This window comes from Mesoplodon densirostris, chromosome 6 (assembly GCF_025265405.1).
Source record: "Mesoplodon densirostris isolate mMesDen1 chromosome 6, mMesDen1 primary haplotype, whole genome shotgun sequence".
Lineage (NCBI taxonomy): Eukaryota > Metazoa > Chordata > Mammalia > Artiodactyla > Ziphiidae > Mesoplodon > Mesoplodon densirostris.
Window position 1 is genome coordinate 62,122,894 of NC_082666.1, and position 22,308 is coordinate 62,145,201.

At 38.4% G+C, this 22,308-nt stretch overlaps 1 protein-coding gene across 4 annotated transcripts in view; it reads left to right on the forward strand.

Moving 5' to 3' along the window:
• The first annotated feature begins 2,791 nt into the window (after nt 1-2,791).
• The window catches only part of PSIP1 (PC4 and SRSF1 interacting protein 1), a 40,056-nt gene continuing 20,539 nt past the window's right edge, over nt 2,792-22,308 (forward strand). For 2 of the 4 annotated variants that reach the window (XM_060102104.1, XM_060102105.1), the window contains exons 1-5: nt 2,792-2,980; nt 3,514-3,726; nt 7,150-7,226; nt 19,284-19,422; nt 21,660-21,764. In XM_060102104.1, coding sequence (XP_059958087.1) covers nt 3,655-3,726; nt 7,150-7,226; nt 19,284-19,422; nt 21,660-21,764 — 393 coding nt within the window. In that variant the 5' untranslated portion in view covers nt 2,792-2,980; nt 3,514-3,654. The remainder of the gene's footprint in view (nt 2,981-3,513; nt 3,727-7,149; nt 7,227-19,283; nt 19,423-21,659; nt 21,765-22,308) is intronic. The other 2 variants (XM_060102106.1, XM_060102107.1) reach the window with 1 other exon arrangement.

A 22,308-nucleotide genomic window follows, 5' to 3' on the forward strand; every position in this document is an offset into this window, starting at 1 on the left:
CTTGAGTAGATGTATGATTTGGGGCAAGTTGCTCAAATTCTGTGAGCCTGTTTTCTCACTTATAAAATGGGGATAGTAACACCTGGATTAAATGAGAGACTGTAAGTCAAGCTCCTCCCTCAATTCATTTAGATCTCCTTTCCCCCTCCCCCTTGCTTCAGTTGTTTTGGAAATTGTATTTTCTCCTTACAACTCCCTTCATTGCTCCTCTAATCTCTATCTTGCTATACTTTTCCTGGCATCCCCACTAAGAAGGCTGACTGTGGGGGAGGGGTGCATCGAGCTTGGCTGGAGAAGAGCACAAGCTCACAGTAGTTCTGAAAAGCTCTCCAAGGGGCTCTGTTGAGCCCAACACTTGCGCCTCCCTCTCCCCTCTCCTCCCCCTCCGCTCTGGAACTGCTGCTCCCAGGGATCCTGGGCTTTTGTTCTCTAGAGGCTTAAACTACCACCTGTTTTGCTTTGACTTATTGTTTAAAGGGTATCGCCCATTGTCTACAGACTATCAGAAATAGAAACTGCCGAAACTTAAAGATAGCAAGAGCTAAGTTTGTACTTTCTTTCTTTCTTTCTTTTAAAATACTAACACTAAAACATCAATGCTTTTTCATTTTCCCTCTATTTCCATTCCTTTTCTGAGGACCTCCCCACTCCCAATAATTTTACTTGTTGGTATCATCATTAAGCACTAATAAAAAGTTATCTTTTGTTATTAATTATAATTTATCTATTAATATATATCTGTCTTCCCTACTTGATTTTGAGTTCCTATGATCTGTAGTATCTTGTACAGCAGTAGTTTCTCAAACTTGAATATGCATAAGAATCATCTGGGGATCTTGTTAAAATGCAGATTCTGATTTAGCAGGTCTGGGAAGGGGCTGTGTTTCTTCTAACAAGCTCCCAGGTGAAGCCCCTGGACCACACTTGGAGTTGCAAAGCCTTACTGGGTTTAGAACAAAGGAGGTACACAAGAAATGGTTGCTGGATGATGCCTTGGTCTCTCCTACTCAGTGCTTGGAATTTTCTTCAATACATCTTTCTCCACTTTTTCCTGTGCACTATTTATGACTAACTGACAATTATTCCTTTGTGTACTTAGCTGTGCCCTTCCTTCCCCTTTGCATAGTCAACAGTATCATCCAGAAACCAGTCACTTAAGGAGTACAACAGTAATCTCCAGCCTCTTTCTACTGTCATCTACTTTGTAGCAAGCAAGAATAACTTTTTAAAGAATCATCTTTACCTTTGTTGCTCAGCAACCTATAGTAGCTCTCAAGTATACATCATATCAAACTCAAATTCACGATGAAAAGCTTCAAGACATTTCTCCAACCCTTCCGTCTTGCTTGCTAGTCAATTTCTCTTTTTGCAGCACTTGGAACCCTTTGCATATTGCTGAGGTATGAGTCAGTCTCCTTGCAATACGTTTTGCATTGCAAATGTCTTCTTTCATTCTTTTTAAAGGCCTATGTGTATCTTTTTCAAAAAATTCTCAATTTTTACCTATTTACTGTTAAGCTTTGCTTGATTTATTTGTGAGTCCTTCGTTTAAAGGAGTATGAGCTACATACTATTATTTATTTTTATTTTTTGCTTTTTTCATATTTTTGTTCAGTTTTAAATGAGAAGTGTCTGTGCTTGCTGTTCATGGTTGTATCCCTAGCCCAGGAGAGTGCTTGACACACTAGGTACTTTGGGAGGGGACTCAGTGAAGGATGAAACACAATTTAAGATCAGCTTTTATTACTTTTCAAAATGCTTTCTTTGCTACATTTATTGGGAAATTGGGTGAACGTTAATGGTTAAATAAGACAATTCTGGTGATGTAATTCTGGTACCGTAAAAATATTAAAGTATCAATTCACATCAGAAGGCTAGTAATAACTACCAACACATTAAAAAATGTACTGGCTACAGGATAAAAAAATAATTTTAGAAATCCCTTGAAGAGTATTTTGAGAGAGAAACATTTGAGGTTTAGCAGCACTTTACACTGTACTACCTACAAGCTACGATTCTACTAGGGAAATAAAATTTAGATGCATTTAAAATACAGTATGGGCCCAAACCCACATCCTTTCGAAAAGGCTTATGCTTTCCTATCATTGTTTTCTATACTGCACGTTTTGCATTCGTTAGGACTGCATATTTCTTAACAGTTCTTGGTGCTTTAAATTTAAAAGAAAATAAATGGGGCTTTCTCGTATTACAGTTTCAAGGAAAAGGAGACTGCAGGGCCCCTTCAGCAAGGTTTAAGAGGCCTACAAGCTGCACACTCGTGCAACCGCCTCATGCTCCGATTTCATCTATGGGTTTTTGTACAGTTCTTTTTTGGATGGTGCAAACCGCGCAAGTGCAGCATTAAAAACCTCTCCACCCTGGGAAACGATGCAAGAACATGCAGCTTAGGCTGCCAGATTCTCTCCAACACACAGCCAAGGGCTGGAGGCCCGTATACCCGCCCCCAAACCCCGTCCACAACAATCGTTTCCTCCCTCCCCGCCTTTTACATACAGTACACATACAAATACACACACGCAGAGCAGCCAGCAGGGGCGGGCCGGGCCCGACCACTCCGCAAACCGCAGGGGGGAGCCACAGCGGGCCAAGCTGTTTGCTCCCCCTTCTTTGTTCCTTCTCACTCTTATCTCTCTCCATCAGGCTGCAGCTGTTAGGAAAAAGCGAACTTGGGGATCTAGGGTCTCCTGAAGTCCCGTTTCGAAGCCACATACCTTCGGCGGTTGTTGCGTTATCCCCCACTCCGTCGGCTAGCAGTTGGTCCCGCCCCAGTGCTAGCGGGCGCCGAGCGGGAGCCGCGCGGGAGCAGCGCAGCGACGGCGGCGGCGGCAGCGGTAGCGGCGTTTGCTATTCGGAGTTGTTGAGACGCCTCTGCGGCAGCTGGTGGCGCAGGTGGCTTGCGTGGACGCGGGCAGAGGCGGCCGGCCCGCCACCGCAGCCTCAGCGCTCGCGGCCCCGGCAGGTGAGCGGGCGGCGGGGACTCGCCCCGCCCCCCCTCGGTGGCCTCACTCCTGGCTGTAGCGGGGAAGTGGCCGCGGCCCGCCCGGGAGCAGAGGCTTCGGCCCGGGGCTGCGACCATAGGGAAGAAGGCTGGGGGAGAGGCCGTGTGTGGATGGGAGGAGAACGTTCCCTTGCCTTTTGCCATCTTTTTCTTCCCGCCGACCCCCCACCCTCTCGGGGCTTAAGCTTGGGGGAAAAAAGCCAGAGGAAATATGGGGCGGGAGAAAGGGGAATTCGGGGCTGAGAAGCATCTCTGCCTCAGGTGGTGGCGTCTTTTCGGTCGTCGAGCGGTGGACCTTGCGAAGCCTGGAGAGCTAGCTCTCGGGCTGCGGAGGCCGCGCACTCGCGCGGGAGGAGCGTGAGGCGGCTCTCCCCTCACTCTACCACCCCCCTCCCCACCCCTCCCCCTCCTCCCCCCCTTCCCCCATCCCTCCCTTTACGGCCCCTCCCTTCGGGTTTCTGAGCTTTAATCGCCCTCCATGCTCTCCCTCGCAGGCGCGTCGGGACACCCCGAGGCATCCTCCCCCTCCCGCCGCCGCGGGAGCCTCGGCTGCCGTTCACCCTCCCGCATCTCCTCGCAGTCCGCACCGCCACACCTCCTCCCTGTGTTCGGACCCTCGGCCTCATCCCCGAAACATGACTCGCGATTTCAAACCTGGGGACCTCATCTTCGCCAAGATGAAAGGTTACCCTCATTGGCCAGCTCGAGTAAGTGATTTTTAGCCTTCGCGTTTAGCGGTGCTACCTTCCTCAGAGGCCTACTTCCTATACCCTTTTCTCAATTTTTTTTCTCGTGTCCTTTCTCTCCCTCGCTTTCACTTAGTCTCATTTGTAACCTGACCTTTTATTTTAGTTTTTTGCCCACTAATCTTCCATGTAATTTAAAAATTCAGGTGTTTATACATACTTAGGTATTTTCCTATGGTTTGTTTTTGACAGACTTTGGCAGGTTTTCTTAATATGAAATATTTCAAGGTGATGCCATTAGTGTTCCATTGTAGGTGAAAATAATCAAGTATGGATTTTGTGTTTAAAAATTAAGGAAACAGGCATTTTCTTAACTTTGAGTAAAATGCAAAATACCAGTGAAATCTATGTAAACTATTGGGTGTCAAAGAGTTCTACGTGATTAAATTAACATAGGTATTCTTTCCTGTTTTATGGTTGATGAGACCTTCTGGATTGACTTGTTTAATAAGATATAGGACTGGATATTCTTGAAAATGTTACAATAAGGTAGCATCACGGAACGTCTAGAAAGTTTATTTTCACGTTTTTATTGGTGAAGTTTGCCTTATGACCTTGAAGAAGTTGTTTTACCTCTCTGATTGTTTCCCACAGGCAAAAGGAGGAGTAGACCCATATTCCTGGGTTCACATGTGGTGCAGAGAGGTGATTAAGGACTGAGGGTTTTTTGTAACATTTAGGAATAGAGACTGTCTAAAATATCTAAGTACCATTTTCAGGAAAAGATCTTTTAGGTTATGGTAGGACTCAGGTTCTAAGGTAGTGATAGAACCTAGCAAATGTTGAGCTCAATTAGATTAGTAAGCTCAAGGTCCTTCTTAAATATAAACATGAGATATTCTAAAGTTGTAATTTCCACTAATTTACTCTTCTTTGAGGACTGTATTTCTTAAAGATAATTAAATCCTGTAGTTTTAATTATGTCAGTTGGGAGGAAAAGTAACCATTGGTTACAGAGAATCATGGAGTGAGTTGCTGAGTGCTATCCAAATATAAAATATTCACTGTTTCTTAATTTTTCCCATCCAGCTCTTTACAGACTCAGGTTTACTGGTTTCCTTCCCCAGCCTGGAAAGATTTTTTTTTCCCGAGTCTGTTAAGTCTACCTTTTCAGTGGAGTCTTATTGAAAAAATCCTTAATCATAATTCGTCTGTCTATTTGACACTTTATTTCCTTCGTGATAACCTTTAATTTTAACTCTTATGTGCATTCTTTGACCTCCAGGTAGTTTGTAAGCTTTTCCAGAGCAATACATACAAACTGAATTTCCTTATTACACACCCTCCCAATCCTTAGTACGTAAATCATACGCTAAAAAACACCTTATGTTTTTTTGCAGGTCCGCTCTTTACTTTCATGTTTAAGTAAAGAGCACAGGGAAACTGAGCAGGTTTAAGGCCCCTGCAAAATACTTTTTTTGTGGTTTTAGCATCATTTATTTTGAGGTGTTATAAAATCCGAGTATATGGGGTACATCTTTATTCAGATTTCTATGCGACAGTGCAGTTAAAAACCAAATGAAAATGTTTTAAAAATTATCTACTCTTCTAAATCATCTTCCCCACATGCTTCAGTCTGTTAGGTGACTAAGAATGCTAATAAAAGCAAAATAGAGTAGCCTTAGGAGGGCCAGAGTATTTTCTTTCTTTCTTTAATAAATTCTATATTTAACATTTTAATTTGGATTGAAATGGGAAATTTTAGTCTCTTTCCTTTTCCCCTTTTTTTCTGAGAAGCAGTTGAATTTAGTTTTGATATTGTCTGTGTCTAAGAATTATGTTCCTTTTTCTGTCTTCTCTCCAATCTTATGAATTCTAAGTCTTTGCTTTAGAGAGTTTAAATATGTATTTAAGGTCTCAGCTGTGAAGGTGACAGTCATTGTTCCAGTTTTGATTTTAACGTTTTCTGCCTGTGTATCCCAGGCTTCATTACTTTTTAAGTCTTGCACATTCTTGTAATCCTGTACCAGTAGTAATCGTTTTTAAAGTCAGCTTAAAAAAATTGCCTAGCATTTATTAAACTCTTTAGGTGCTGGACATTTGCATAAACTTTTAAAGCTGTTTGCTGGCAGAAAGCATATGAGCTGAGGTGACAAATATATCCCTTATCTTAAGGCCTCTGAGGATTTTCACAATTTAACAATTTGTCACAAAGTTGAAAAGAGTATAATCTTCATATAGGTGGGGAAGTTAAGTTCCCAAGGGTCTTGGGTGCCAACGATTCTTATTGATGTCTGAAACCTTCAGATTGCCAACATCACCCTCATGGTCTTTTCTTAAACATGATAATGCATGTGGAGCATCATAGGTCTGCTGGTGGTCTGTACCCTTCTTAATAGTCAGCTGATTTTTTAAATTAAAGTGTCTTTGAAATTATGAAAGTTCTGAAATAGAAATGTTATTATGAAGTTTAAATAAATAAATAATGAAATAGAAATGTTAAATTCTGGCTAAATACTACTGCCTGATGGCCTTAACTCTGGTAAGCGAAAGTATCAAGTATTACAGATGTGTTAGACATAACAGTACCTGATACTTTCTTCCTTACTTAATTGGAAGTATTAAAGTATTAAAAGAGAAATGAAAAAGGAACAGGTAACCTCATGTGATTCAGCCATGTAGGTCTAAGATCTTTTCAGAATATGTGTTTCAGACTTGGAGAAATACTGTTTTAAACTTGTTAATGTCTCCTATATTTGGGTAGCCTCCCTGCAGAAATAGCATTTAAAATTTTTGAATAGGTTCAGACTCCCTTATCTGGAATTCTTAGGGCCAGATGTGTTTAAAAATTCAGAACGGGCTTCCCTGGTGGCGCAGTGGTTAGGAGTCCGCCTGCCGATGCAGGGGACACGGGTTCGTGCCCCGGTCTGGGACGATCCCACATGCCGCGGAGTGGCTGGGCCCGTGAGCCATGGCCGCTGAGCCTGCGTGTCCGGAGCCTGTGCTCCGCAACGGGAGAGGCCACAGCAGTGAGAGGCCCGCGTACCGCAAAAAAAAAAGGAAAAAAAATTCAGAACTTCGGGATTTTAGAAAGGTAATGATGGTACATATGCCATATACCTTGCTCCTAGTGGGGTCTGGGATGGCACATGGTAATCTAACACGATATTTCTGTGGAGAAGCATCAGTAGAAATGCTAGGTGGATAAAAGAAATGATGGAATAGCTTCAGTGTCAATCCAGGTTTTGCTACCAAATGAGTTTTGAGAGAAATAATGGTTTTCAGAGCTTCTTGGGTTTCAGAACTGTAGGTAAGGGATTGTGGACCTGTAGAACTGGTCCATTTTATAGCAGATCCCTTTTGGATGTCTTGTTTTCAGTTTATTCTGATGTGTTTACGTGCGTATGATTTAAAAGATTTTAATTTTTCTGATCTTTTTTTTAGGTAGATGAAGTTCCTGATGGAGCTGTAAAACCACCCACAAACAAACTACCCATTTTCTTTTTTGGAACTCATGAGACGTAAGTCCTTTTAGCTCTAAAACAAATCAGAGTTAATTTAGCACGTTCTGTGGGCATATAACGAAAAACAAGTAGAGATTAATTCAGAGAGAAAATAATAAAGTAACAGGAGATGTTAAAATCATCTTTGAACTTGGAAAAAAGTCTTCAAGTTTCCTTTTTTTTTTCTTTTTTCTTTTTTTCTTTTTGCGGTATGTGGGCCTCTCACTGTTGTGGCCTCTCCCGTTGCGGAGCACAGGCTCCGGATGCACAGGCCCAGCGGCCATGGCTCACGGGCCCAGCCGCTCCGCGGCATATGGGATCCTCCCAGACCGGGGCACGAACCCGTATCCCCTGCATCGGCAGGCGGACTCTCAACCACTGTGCCACCAGGGAGGCCCCAAGTTTCCTTTTAAAATTTATTTTTATGGTAGAACAATTAGACACTGTAGATTTAACTTTTATTGAAATGGATGTCCTAATCATAAAAGAAAGATGTAGGGAAAGGATATGGGAACAGATGTATATGTATAACTGATTCACTTTGTTATAAAGCAGAAACTAATAAAAAAATAATAAATTTAAAAAAGATGTACATTGATCCTCTCATCAATCAGAAGAATAACTGATGGATGAAAATATATAAGGGAAGTTCTAACAAAGCATTCAGTATTCATATTTAGTATAATTAGTGCTTTTCACGACAACCTGGCACCCTATTTTAGGCTTTGATTTTAGCCACACAAATGGTATATTGTGGGAAAGGTGAGAAGAAATCTGGATAGTTCCTTCTGTGTGTATTTATATGGTCCTGAGAGCCACTGTTACTGCTCGGCTGCCCCTGGTGGATTTGTGGGCAGAGAACTGATTTGGTGAAGCAAATTAATTTTTCAAAAATTGCACACACACAAAAAAATTAGCAATAGAATATTGAACTGTTACTTCTGGGTGCAGAGGATTACTCCAGGGGCTATCTCCTTAGTTTTGAGAAATAATATACTATGTGCCTGTATTTTAATAGCCTTACAAGTTGTATATAACCTCGTTGATTTTGAACTTTAAGTTTAGAATTTGCAATAATTTTGGTAAAGTAGACTTGTTTACCTGGGATCAGGTGAAACAAAACTGGTGATGCTCTAATTAGAATTATATATTCCTTAGAGTGTGTACAGTGGCAACATTTATTTAATGTTGCTTAGCTACTGTATGAACTTTCACATAATTTTAAGAAATAGCTTTATTAATATGTACTTTACATCATAAAGTTCACTTCTTAAAGTGTATAATTCCGTGGATTTTAGTATATTTATTTCCATAACCATTAGCAGTCACTCTTCATTCCCTCCCCCTCCAGCCCAGGATACCCACTAGTTTATTGTCTGTCTATTTTTGCCAATTCTGGACATTTCATATGAATGATATCATACAGTGCCACGTAATTATCTGCTTTAAAATACAGTTTTGAGTCCAGAATTGTATTGGCCTTCACCGTAATTACTTTGAGTTGGATCCAGGTATATCCTCTGAATATAAAAATTTAATTTGTAAAAAAATGATGAGTTTCTGATTCTCTAGGATAATCTACTGTTTAAAACTCTTCCATAAATTTAATAGGGAAAGATATCTTTTAATGAAAAACTGTGTACTCTCTATTTGAGTAGGGGTTTTCAAAGTGTGGTACCAGGTCAAGCTGCACCCCACATGGAAACAGCACATGGGAACTTCAGATAGTACGCATGCAAATTCTTGGACCTCACTTGAAGCAGAAGCTGAGGTGTGGGGCCCAGCAGTCTGTTCTAACTAGCCTTCCAGATACTTCTGGTGCCTGTGAAGTTTGGGAACACTTTATCAGAGTAAAGTGAGTAGACATTCCCTAGAATTTTTATGTATGTTTATAGTACCATAGAACACATAGTTAATTTTTATGCTAAATTTAGAAGAACGATCATCCCTTCCCCAACATTTAAAAGTGAGGATTTTTATGTTGTAAATATCTGTGAATTATAAACCAGAACAGACTACACCAAATAATTAAATTTTCATAAGCATTGTTTGGTTAGTAACAAAACAGTGGTATTAAGTGGTTAATGAAGACAGTGAATTACTAATATTCAAGAAATAGAATATATTCAGGATATTAAAGTATAACTTTAAAATTAAGCTAATGGGGCTTCCCTGGTGGCACAGTCGTTAAGAATCCGCCTGCCAATGCAGGGGACACGGGCTTGAGCCCTGGTCTGGGAAGATCCTACATGCCACGGAACAACTAAGTCCGTGTGCCACAACTACTGAGCCTGCGCTCTAGAGCCAGCGCTCCGCAACAGGGGAGGCCACTGCAATGAGAAGCTGGTGCACTGCAGCAAAGAGTAGCCCCTGCTCGCCTCAACTAGAGAAAAACCCAGGTGCAGCAACAGACCCAGTGCAGCCAAAAATAAAAAATAAATAAATTAAAAAAAATTAAGCTAATGATAATAAATTTTCACTTCAAAATGCACTTGTGGGCCTCCCTGGTGGCGCAGTGGTTGAGAGTCCGCCTGCCGATGCAGGGGATACGGGTTCGTGCCCCGGTCTGGGAGGATCCCATATGCCGCGGAGCGGCTGGGCCCGTGAGCCATGGCCTCTGGGCCTGCGCATCCGGAGCCTGTGCTCCGCAACGGGAGAGGCCACAGCAGTGAGAGGCCCGCCTACCGCAAAAAGAAAAAAAAAAAAAAAAAAGCACTTGTAATTTTTGTGCCTTAGTGATCTCATAAGTACACCATTACCTTTGGAAAGGCAGTACTGTCGTATCTGTTGGTCTGGTGACTTAACGTTTTGTTTGGTATTTAAGGTTGATTTTTAGAAACTAGATCTCACTGATTATTTGCCTTTCCGCCCCCCTCAAAAGTTGGGAGGGCAGTTATACGAACCTTTCAATTTGGAATTTGTATAAATAGGAGTTTGTTCTAATAGCCTGTAGTTAGGGGGATGGGAAAGGAAGAACATAGAAGAAGAAATGGCAATTTAGAAAACTGTACTTATTCATAACTTATTTATAGATTAAGTTTTTTTATTGTTAATTTGGAGCAGAATCCTTTTGTAATTGCACTCTTTTCCTGACTTGCAACCATCTGACTTTTCATAGTGTTCTATACCTTTCACAGTAAATTCATCCAGCCAAGTTTTGAATATTAGATAACAATGAGCCCTTATGTATACCAAACATGATGGCCTACTAGGTATCTTAAAACTAATATATTCAAAACAGATTCTTAGTAAATGAGACAAGGATGCAGGACTTTGCCGGAGACAAAAATCGTGGTGTTATCCCTGATTTCCTATTACAGTCTTTTCCCTTCCTCCCCACATCTAGTCAGTCAGCATGTCTTGTTCTTTTCCTTTAATGTGCATTCTGATCTACTTTTTTCCATCTCTTCTACTACCACTTAAGTTCATGCTGCAGTTAGTTTTAGAAATAGTGTCCTACTCCTATCTTTTTTAAAAAAATAAATTTATTTATTTATTTTTGGCTGCATTGGGTCTTTGTTGCTGTGCACGGGCTTTCTCTAGTTGCGGCGAGTGGGGGCTACTCTTCATTGTGGTGCGCGGGCTTCTCATTGCAGTGGCTTCTCTCGTTGCGGAGCATGGGCTCTAGGCGTGCAGCCTTCAGTAGTTGTGGTGTGCGGGCTTCAGTAGTTATGGCGCGCAGGGTCAGTAGTTGTGGTGCACGGGCTTAGTTGCTCCTCAGCATGTGGGATCTTCCCGGACCAGGGTTCGAACCCGTGTCCCCTGCGTTGGCAGGCGGATTCTTAACCACTGCACCACCAGGGAAACCCCCAATCCTATCTTGGTCTCGGTTTTCACTCGTAATGTATAGTCAAAGTGAACTTGATATTCCAGTCAGATCGTGTCATTTCTCTGTCCAAAACTCGTCAGTGGCTGCATTATTACAAACAAAACTCCCAAGTTTTTTCAACAAATGCTATTTAGGAGACCCTATATGAACTAGTCTGTGTTTACCTTTCCAACCTCATCATGTTTTTTTCACTGTTACACAAATATATTTCATCTTGTCTCAAGTCCTTCTTGACTGTTTTCTCTTTGTTGGGAAAGATATGTCTTCAGGTTTTCAGTCATTTAGATCTTAGCTCAAATCCTCCTTTTTATGCTTTTTCTCCATTGCACTGATGACTGAAATTTTTTTCTTTTCCTTCACTCACAAGTGAAAAGCTTGGAGAGTAGGGACCTTGTCTATCTTGTTTGTCATCATTTGCTTAAGTGCCTGGCACATAGTAGCTGTTAAATAAATGTTTGGTGATAGATTGACAGCTCTATGACCTAGATAAAATCATTTATGGATTATGAATTTGCTGTCCATTAACTGGCATTTGTATAGTTTTTAAGACAACTGATCGTAAGGCTGTCTTTGAATCCTGCCATATATCTGCTATATGACCTTGGGCAGGTTACCTAGCCTTGTGTCCTTCTCTACCTTACTTGTAAAATGGGAATAATAAAATACTTGACCTCAGAATTTGAGGTGCAAACAAGATACTACATGAAAGATGCTTAGAATGGTGCTTGGCATGTATTAAACACTAAGTATATGTCAGCTAAGCTATTAATAGTTAAAGGTAATGTTGCATATTATTTTTTCACGACTAATACTTGTGTTTATTGTTTGCAGTGCAGTTTGAGTTTTGCTGACTAATTACCATCGCTAATTGAGGGAATACTCTCATCTAAGGTCTATTTATTTCTCTAAAGTCAGAAAATTTTAAATGAAGATGGTGTTTTTGCCGCTTTTATCTCCTTACTGCTCTTGTCTTAATTCAAAGATGTTAGATGCACAGTTCTAGGAACCATAAAAATATCCATCACAGGCTGTTTCAAAACCTGCCTAATGTACAGTTTTAGGAGTGAAGGTGAATGGGGGAAGTACTGCTTGTTGGTCGGTTTTTTGTATAACCTGTCCACAAGAAAGGAATAAAGAAATGAATCATAAGGATAGGATTTTATTTTCTCCTACACTAGTTTTTCTATACAGTTTCTGTACTACAGACATCGCTGTATGTGTTGGTGAGGGGCTTATATGGTTTCTCATGAGCCTTATATAATGAGAGGAACTGTTTTTTCATCTCTATACTGTCAGGTTCATGGCACATAGTAGATGTATCAATTGTCTGTTACATCATCTTCTATTATAAAATAGTGTGTGCTGTTATAAAATCTAGTTTAAAACAGTATGTTTCCTATTTTGTGATTTAATAATAATAGAGACATGAAGCAGCAAGTTAGAATCAATGTTTTAAAAGGTAGACGTTTCTGTATTATAATATGACTTGGCAACATTAAATGAGTTTTGAGCTTCATGTCTTTAGCTCTGGAAAGCATTCGCATCCCTTTTTTTTTTTTTTCCTGTGGTACGCGGGCCTCCCACTGTTGTGGCCTCTCCCGTTGTGGAGCACAGGCTCCGGACGCGCAGGCTCAGCGGCCATGGCTCACTGGCCTAGCCGCTCTGCGGCATGTGGGATCTTCCCGGACCGGGGCACAAACCCGTGTCCCTTGCATTGGCAGGCAGACTCCCAACCACTGCGCCACCAGGGAAGCCCCCTGGCATCCCATTTTTTATGTGCAACTCTGGTTTGCTTTAAAGGAAAGGTTCTAGGTGTGTGATAACTGAGTTTTTGTGAGACATGTATGTGTATGTTTTCGTGGGTATTTACATTGTTTCCAAAAAGTGACTTTAGAGAGAGAACTGTTTTTCTGTTTACTTACATTCTGTGAGAATTGGGATACACAGGAACACACTTATGGTCTTCAGGCATATGCCACGTAAGAAACACACTTGCAGGCTTTAAGTTGCTTCAGAATTATAACATTAGTACTGTAGTTAATGATTTGCTCTTTTCTTAGGACATTTTACATGAGCTTTGATCCTTGTGGGCTTTGACATTGGTATTTGAAATGAGTTCATACGTATAGGGATATAACATCAATATTTTATTAGTAGATATTTCAAAGACTATATTACAGTGGTTAAAGGAAACCCTGAAACCTTTTTAAGGGAACGTTGTACAGAGCGGAGGCTATGCTGTTTAATAGCTAGATAACCTTGCCTGCGTCAGTTAATCTTTCTGGCCTTCAGTTTTCTAATCTTTAAAAGGAGGATCTTGGTGATCCCTAAGTGTTCCTTTCAGCTCTGGAATTTGGTGGGTAATGTACTTTGAATTAATGTATATCTTTTCATTGTAAAAATTTTAAAAACAGTGTTAAAAGAGTTCTCTACAAAGGAAACAGTCATTTTTACTACTATTTTTTAGAAACAACCCCTAGACCTGTTACTGTTTTAGTATACTTTCTTTGAGATTTATATGTCATTTAAAAATGGAATGCTTTGAAGAATGAATCAGAGCCACAGCCACATAAGGTTGTGCCCTTGGGGACTAGCGCTGGCTGTTTAAAAACTAGTCTGAGCCCTGTGCACCAAACCTGTGGGATTGCATCCCTGGGGAGGATTCTTTGTGTGTGTGTGTGTGTTTTCTTCTTCTTTTTTTAAATTGAAATGTAATTGATATATATTGTATAAGTTTAAGGTGTGTTGATTTTGATACATTTATATATTGCAATATTACCACCATGATTTGATACATTTATATATTGCAATATGATTACCTGCCACCATAGCATTAGCTAACATCTCCATCAGGTCCCTTAATTAGTCATTTCTTTTTTTGTGGTGACAACATGGGAGGATTCTTTTTTCATCCACCATAGTTTTTTGAGTCTCATTAAGGAGCTCTGTAGTCTTGAGCATATCATTTGAGCCAACAGTTCTACTTAGAATTTATTAGGAAGATATGTGAAAAGATTGAGCAATACATTATTTACTATAGCTGCATTTTATAATAGAAAATTTGATATAGAAAATGGTCCAACAGTAGATAAATTTTGGGAAAGCTATTCAATGAAATAGTATTTAGCTGTTAAGTAATTGTTGACATGAAAAGATGTTCATTATAATTTGAGAAAGTATTTATGGATGAGTATGTATCATATCCATTAAAATGACATGTTTATATCTGTATATATGCAACAAACAAGTGGGTGAAAACAGTGGCTATCTGTAGTTGGTAAAATTCTGGATCATTTTTGTTTTCTTTGATGGGATGTGGTATTCACTGAAAAATATTTTAACAGCTTTATTGAGATGTAATTCATATCCCAAACAATTAATCCAGTTAAAACGTACAATTCAATAGATCTTAGTATATCCAGAGAGTAGTGTAGACATTAGCACAGTTTTAGAACATCTTCATCACCCCCAAAACAGACCCTGTACTCATTAGCAGATACTTTGCATTTCTCCTTTCTCCCTCCTGTCTTGCCATAGGGAACCACTAATCACTTTGCCTGTTCTGAGCATTTCATATAGATTGAACTATACAATATGAGGTCTTTAATGACCTTTTTTTTTTAAACTTAGCATAATGTTTTTGTTTTTGTTTTGTGGTACGCGGGCCTCTCACTGCTGTGGCCTCTCCCGTTGTGGAGCACAGGCTCCGGACGCGCAGGCTCAGCGGCCATGGCTCACAGGCCCAGCCGCTCCGCGGCATGTGGGATCCTCCCGGACCGGGGCACGAACCCGTGTCCCCTGCATCGGCAGGCGGACCCTCAACCACTGCGCCACCAGGGAAACCCTAGCATAGTGTTTTCAAGGTTCATCTATATTTTGTAGCATGTACTTTGTCTTTACAGTATTGCCAAATATTCCATTGTATTGGTCTGTATCCATTCATCAGTTGATATTTGGATTGTTTCTACTTTGGACAAATATAAATAATGCTGCTGTGAACATTTGTGAGCAAGTTTTTCTGTGGACATGTCTTTTCTGTAGGAGTGGAATTCCTGGGTCACATGGTAACTGAGTTTAATCTTTTGAGGAATTGTCAGGCTTTTTTGTTTGTTTGTTTTTTGTTTTTTTTGTTGGCTGTGCTAGCTCTTAGTTGCGGGACGTGGGATCTTTAGTTGTGGCGTGTGGGATCTAGTTCCCTGACCAAGGATCAAACCCAGGCCCCCTGCATTGGGAGTGTGGAGTCTTAGCCACTGGACCACCAGGGAAGTCCCTGCAAGACTTTTCAGATCAGCTATGCACCATTTTATATTTCTGTCAGCTATGTGTGAGGATTCTAATTTCTCTGTATCTTTGCCAAGACTTGTTATTGTCTTTTTTATTACAACTATCCTATTGGGTGTGAAGGTAGTATCTTATTCTGGTTTTGATTTACATTTCACTGATAGCTGATGACACTCAGCATCTTTTCATGTGTGAGTATTTTTTTAACCATCTATATTTAACATGAATTATTTAGATTTGCAAAGGTCTTCTCTCAGTTGGAAAGGCATAATTATTTAATTTTTGGTATATTGATAAATGTAAATTTAAGTATGACTTATAATATGAACATAATAGTAAAATAATAGAAAGTAGTGCTTGAAAACCTGACTGGAGGAGGAGCAGGGAGAGAAGTTTTTTAAAACCTATTCTGCAAAATTAAGAATAAAGGTTAACCAAGTGTAATAAAAATGTATATGTAAAACAAGGTGGTATGAATAAGACCAAATATAAGTGACTACACTATGTGAATAGAATTCTCTCTTAAAACCTTTTGATTGGATTAGTCCTATTAAATTACCTGTGTCTTATTTTCTGAGACAAGGCTCAAACAAGTCACGGCCAAGTAACAATATAATGTCACAAAGAAAGCAAGAGTGGGACCATTGCTGTCTGATAAAAGTAGAATTTAAAGTCAAAGCATGAAGAGGAGAGAAGGATACAGGTATTCCTTAGCTTTGCATAGTTCTAGTATGTTTAAATTTTGGTCACCGTGGTTTAGGTAAACAGTGCCAGTCCCCGCAACAATGTTTCAAATTTCACTTACTCTGGAATATTAACTGTAACTGTGTAGACTACAAAATTTGTTGCTAGTCCTTCAGTCCACAAATCAAGATGTAAATAACAGATGCATAGCATGTCACTTTTCTTGAAGTTTCGTGGTGATTGGTCATTGGGCATCTGTTTCTCAATTCAAGCATAGATAGCACAATGTGTAGTAGTGTTGTTGCCTCTTTGTCTTTCAATGATATATCCACCCAGGTTACATTTAAAGAAAAAAACAAGATGGGGAATCGGCCAACAAAGAAACTGATAATGCCAGAAGTGAAATTTGAATTGAATGTAAATGCAGTTATAGAATAAATAGCCTTGTGAATAATAACCTTGTGAATGTAGATGTGCTGTATATGGGGAGACTAGATACACAGCCAGAGCAGCTTAGGGAAGGCAAGCGTATCAACATAAATGAGGAAAGTGGTTGTAATAAAAAGGATGAAGATGTCTCAGAGGAAGTGACGCCAACAAAAAGCATTAAAGATATGTCATAACATTGAAAGTACAAAAGACAAAATGTTAGAAACTGATCAGATTTAGAAAGGAGTATGACACATTGCCTTAGGCATAGAAAATATGCTTACTCCATGTCATAAGTTATGTGATCAGAAGGGGCAAGCACTGTTCAAACTATTCTTAAGTTTTTTACAAAGACATGAAACACTTTAATCTCACTGTTTCTAATGTTTTAAATTACAGTGTACTAAATAATTAGTATTAGTTTTACTATATTTAAAATTTCCTTACACAATGTCAGTGCATTTAGTGTTTTGATAATTTTTGAAGGTTTTGGAACAATTGTAATTTTTCCCATTGTTCAATAAGATTGCCTTGCACAGTCATTTTTGTGTTCTCTCATTGTCATACAAAGTGAGGACTGCCTATTTTGGGGAAAGAAAAATTATATAAATTGAACTGTCAAACCTTTATATGCTAAATAACATCATGGTAGAATCAGTTTTCTCTTTTGAATACCTTTTTGGTTTAGAATCATATCTAAAAATGACCCATGTTTGAAGTTTTAAGACATTTTTCCGCAATTTTATTAAGTATTTAAGGTCCCTTCCACTTCTTCAAGTTCCTGATGCCATCAGTTTTGAACCCTTGGGGGATTTTGAACTATAAATTAGGGTACTGTCTCGCTTTCTTCTATATTGCTGTTTAGTATCCAACTTTCTTAAGTCTTCCCAGCTTTCAAACCTGTTGATAATGTCCCTTGTCATCTTTAACCTTATGAGTTATGGGGTTTTAGGAGAGAGAATTGCTTTGTTCTAACTAGAAGTATGTTTTATTTTTGATGGTGTTTTAACTAGAGTCATCTACTTGGAATTTGAAGCTGATTATGCAGGAGGAATTGCTTTACTGTTTTAACTAAATGTGTTAAATTTTCTAATTTTAGATTATGGGTAGGAATGAATGATGCCTAGTAAAAGTCTGCATTTCTAGATCAAATGAGATAGTGATGATTTAAGTGTGCCTTAACTGATGTGCAGTTAAAATACATGGATACTTTGAGTATTTATAAATTGCAGAATTTAAATAATAAAGCTGACTTATATGCATTTGATTATATTTAAGTAGAGCCCTAAGTCTCTTTTTTATTGAAATTTTATCTTAAAGCCTTTTAAAATATTCTAAAGTGCAATGTGAGCTATAGTCATTAGGTCCCTAATTCTTAAAGAATTTCAGCAGATACGGAATTTGTGATAGATAATTAGTAATGAATAATCTTAAATTGTAGCATATTTTAGAGGAAATGAGTAGTAATTTGATTTTCCTCTTGCTTTGGAGAATACATATATATCAGCCATTACAGCAAAAAACTGGTACATTCTCTGCATCTACCTTTATAGGATTGACAGACTTCTACAGAACTGACTGACATAGGGAGATATATGATGGGGTTGTTCTGGGAATTATATTTAAATATATATGTATATATACACAAAAAAATAGTTGTCATCATTCATGGGTTCCATATTTATTAATTTGCCTGCTCACTAAAATGTATTTATAATCCCAAATCAATACCTGTGGCGCCTTCACGGTCATGTCTGTGTGTGAAATGGCAAAAAATTTGAGTAACTTGATGCACACATTCCTAGCTGAGGCTGAACCAAGACCATGCTTTACCTTGTTTCAGCTCTCATATTGTAAACAAGTGTCCTTTTTGCAGTCTGTAGTGCCACGGCTTTTGTATTTTTGTGCTTTTTCTTGGTCATTTTGCCGTTTATAATAGTACCCAAATGTAGCTGAAGTGCCATTTGGTGTTCGTAAGTGCAAGAAGCCTGTGCTTTGCCTTATGGAGAAAATACGTGTTACGTAAGCTGTTGGCTGTGAGTTCAGTGTTAATGAATTACCAGTGTATATTAAATAAGGTGTCTTTAAACAGAAACACATAAAACAATGTTATGTACTGATTGGTTGACAAAAATGTTGTGACCAGAGGAACCTACCCTGTATTTACCCTGGAGCAGTGGTACAGTATTCCTTAATTCAGTGTTCATGGTGACATTATAGAATATAATTACCATGAATACAAGAATTGACTGTAATATATATGTGTGTGTGTGTGTGTATATATATATGAATGAACAAACCAGTTACAACATCTGATTCCCTCATTGAATAAAGTAAAAGTCTTAACATACTTATTTTCTAAAAATCTACTTGTATGTATATACAAATATTAAAACATACACATAATATACCTTATTGACAATGTTTTATGAGTTGTATAATATTCCAAACTACTTTGTAGTAAAACTATATTTAGAATGCATTTAAATGTATAGATTAATGCAGTCTTGTGACATCTCTTTTTTCATTTTTATGCATTTTTATAGTAAAATCTGTAAAATTATAGCAAAATTTACCATTTTTAAGTGTGCAGTTTAGTGGCATTCAGTATATTGACATTGTGCAATTTGTGTGTTTTTTTTAAATTAGGATTATGGATCTAGGAGTTTGTGACTGAATTTAATAAAAGCATTTGGAATTAAATATTATTTGTGACTACCTTTAATTTATGTATGATTTTTATTGCGTTTTAGATTAAGAATTTTTGATAATTGCGTTCATAGGGTAGTGCTATTTAATCACTTATATTTGAGATTGCTTTACACTCACATTTCCCCCCCCTCCTTTTTTAGTGCTTTTTTAGGCCCAAAGGACATATTTCCTTACTCAGAAAATAAGGAAAAGTACGGCAAACCAAATAAACGAAAAGGCTTTAATGAAGGTTTATGGGAGATAGATAACAATCCGAAAGTGAAATTTTCAAGTCAACAGGTGCGTCATATTACATAAAATTTAGTTTAGTATTATTTACTCAGTTTTGGAGAATAATCACTATTCTAGCTACAGGAAAATGATTGAAGAGCCTTATAAATTTCAGATTAAATTGTTCTTATTTGTGAGGTTGAACCTTGGACTTTTGTATCTAGATAACTGATGAAATTCTTGCCTTCGTGGTCAAATAGATCTCAGAAAACTGGGAAACACTCAGTTATTTAAATCCTGATTGAGGGTTTATTTAATGTATTGAATTTAAAGTCATATGTACTGTTTCCTTAAATTCAGGTTTAATAACTTGAAGGGTGTGTTTTTTTCTCATTTTAATTTCTAAATCCATAAAATTTATTAGAATATGAACTTCATGTGGGTTAAATTAAGTATGTGACAAAAATACTTATAGCACTATGCAAATTATACTTATTTTTGGTTTCTAGAAGAGCAACCTTTAAACTTTCTTTTTATTCTGTTCTCTGTGTGTGTGTGTGTGTGTGTGTGTGTGTCCAGACTTGAATTAGTAAAAAACTAGGATGAGTATGAGTAAACCTAAAGAAGGAAATAACACACTGAAAATTTCGCAACTTTCTACCTTTAAATCTATATAATTTTTAGTTCTTTGCATGTACCATGCTTTTTTCTCATGTTTGAGAACTTTTCAGATGCTGTTCTGTCTGGAACATTGAAATCTTTCATTGATGTTCCAGGGCTGCATTAGATGGTCCTAAGTGCCTTCATTATCCACTTATTTGTTACAGTATTCATCATATCACATCATAATTGCTTCTGTACTTGTCTTAACTGCCACAGGCTTATTAGTTCCATAAAAAAGGAAGTTGTATGTGTCCATTGTGCTGGCATTCTTACATGTGTTGAAGGACTAGTTATCCACTAAATGTTTGTTGCACAAATGTAAGAAAGGTTTCCCATCCTTATTGCCTTGGGAGTCCAAGGAGACTGAGTTGATTGTTTCCTGAAAATAACATTTTGTAACTTAACTTGGATCATACATCCTATGGTTGTGTTTTCAAGGTCGTTTTCATCCTCCAGATTGCCTAGCATAGTCACTTTATCCTTTGTTCTTATCTACCTACTTAATCTCCAGGTAGTTTTCACAGTACATACTTGGAATTTTCCATTTCACAGTGAAATTTTTCGTTGGTTGTGTGCATGAAACTCGACAATTTTCTGTTCTTAACAAAAGTATGAATGATTATGGTGGTGCGATGTACTCTGTGTTCCCAGCCCAGACATCCCCAGTGGCACATTCCTGTGGTTTGGTGCAAGCGTTGATGCCCAAGCCTATACAAAAGAAACAACAAAAAAAAATTGGCCATCATAATTTATAAATATTTCTATCGTGCTATAAGTAATTTTGGGCACATTTTTACATTTTTTGTATACCTTTATAATTTGTGGGTTATCAGCATTGCCTTTTTTTACAGAAAAGGAAATGGGTTTACAGTTTAAAGAATTGCCAAAGGAAATAGCTAGAAAGGTGCACAGTTTGGATTGCAGTCCCTTCATCTTGTAGACTGGGAGCTTTACCCTCACCTCCCAATGTATACTGTGTTGCCTCTGGTATTCATCGTTTTGGTTGGTTTTATGAAAATCTAGGGACCCTAGGGTACATGCTTAAGTATCTCTCATATGGGGGTACTTTTAAAATTTAATGATTACTGGACTCTCCCACTAAGTGTCTGTTAAATCAGAATCACTTAAGTTTGGGTCTCAGGAATCTGCATTTTAAATAAACTAAGTTTGAGATATAGATCAATAAGATTCCTTAAAGTTGTGACATATATCCTTTGTTAATAAGGCTGTTCGTCTTAGAGTACATAGATTAGCTTCTTTATCCAGAATATTTCAATAGTTGAATACAGTGTAGGTCTGTGCTCCTCTAAATCACCTTACATTGTATCTTGTTGGGCATTTGCTGGTTAGAACTTCAGAATGTTATTCTTTGTAATTGTACTTTTAATTTCTGCCTCACCATTTTATCTGCTGAGATTGTATGCATCAATTGCAGGAATATAGTTCCATGTAAGACTTTCCTAAATAATATAGTAGCGTTAAAAACTTTTCAAAATTGTGTATATTAAAAGTATCCTGTGCAACAGAAATGAGGGTACTTTTCTAGCTTTCTTAAAAACAGGCTTTGATTTTTCATGGGTACAAAATTTTAAAGTTGGCGTAAAATATTATTTTGTGAAACTAATAGACTTGATTGTTCATAGGCATCAACTAAACAATCAAATGCGTCATCTGATGTTGAAGTTGAAGAAAAAGAAACTAGTGTTTCAAAGGAAGATACTGACCATGAAGAAAAAGCCAGCAATGAGGTGTGTTTAATTTCTCTTGCATTCTAAACCCATTTTGTTGCAAGGAAGAATTGTAAAATGAGTTGATTGTGGCACAGTAGAAAGTAATCTTTAAAGTAGTTGAGTAATGAATGGGAAAATATTAAAGGCTTATTTCCTTGTGTAAGTATTAAATATAGTATTGTAAAATAATTTTTGCATCTTTAAGATGCATGGGTATTTTTATTTGAAGTTACTTTGCTGTGCAAAATATTGAGGTACAACTAGGAGAGTCGCTTACTGTTTGTTAGGAATATTTTTAAAGTGAGGTATTGTTGGATGGATGTACGGGAAAGGATATTGAACCGAATTTTTAAAAACCTAGATTTAGGGCTTCCCTGGTGGCGCAGTGGTTGAGAGCCCGCCTGCCGATGCAGAGGACACAGGTTCGTGTCCCGGTCCGGGAAGATCCCACATGCCGCGGAGCGGCTGGGCCCGTGAGCCATGACCGCTGAGCCTGCGCGTCCGGAGCCTGTGCTCCACAACGGGAGAGGCCACAACAGTGAGAGGCCCGCGTATCGCAAAA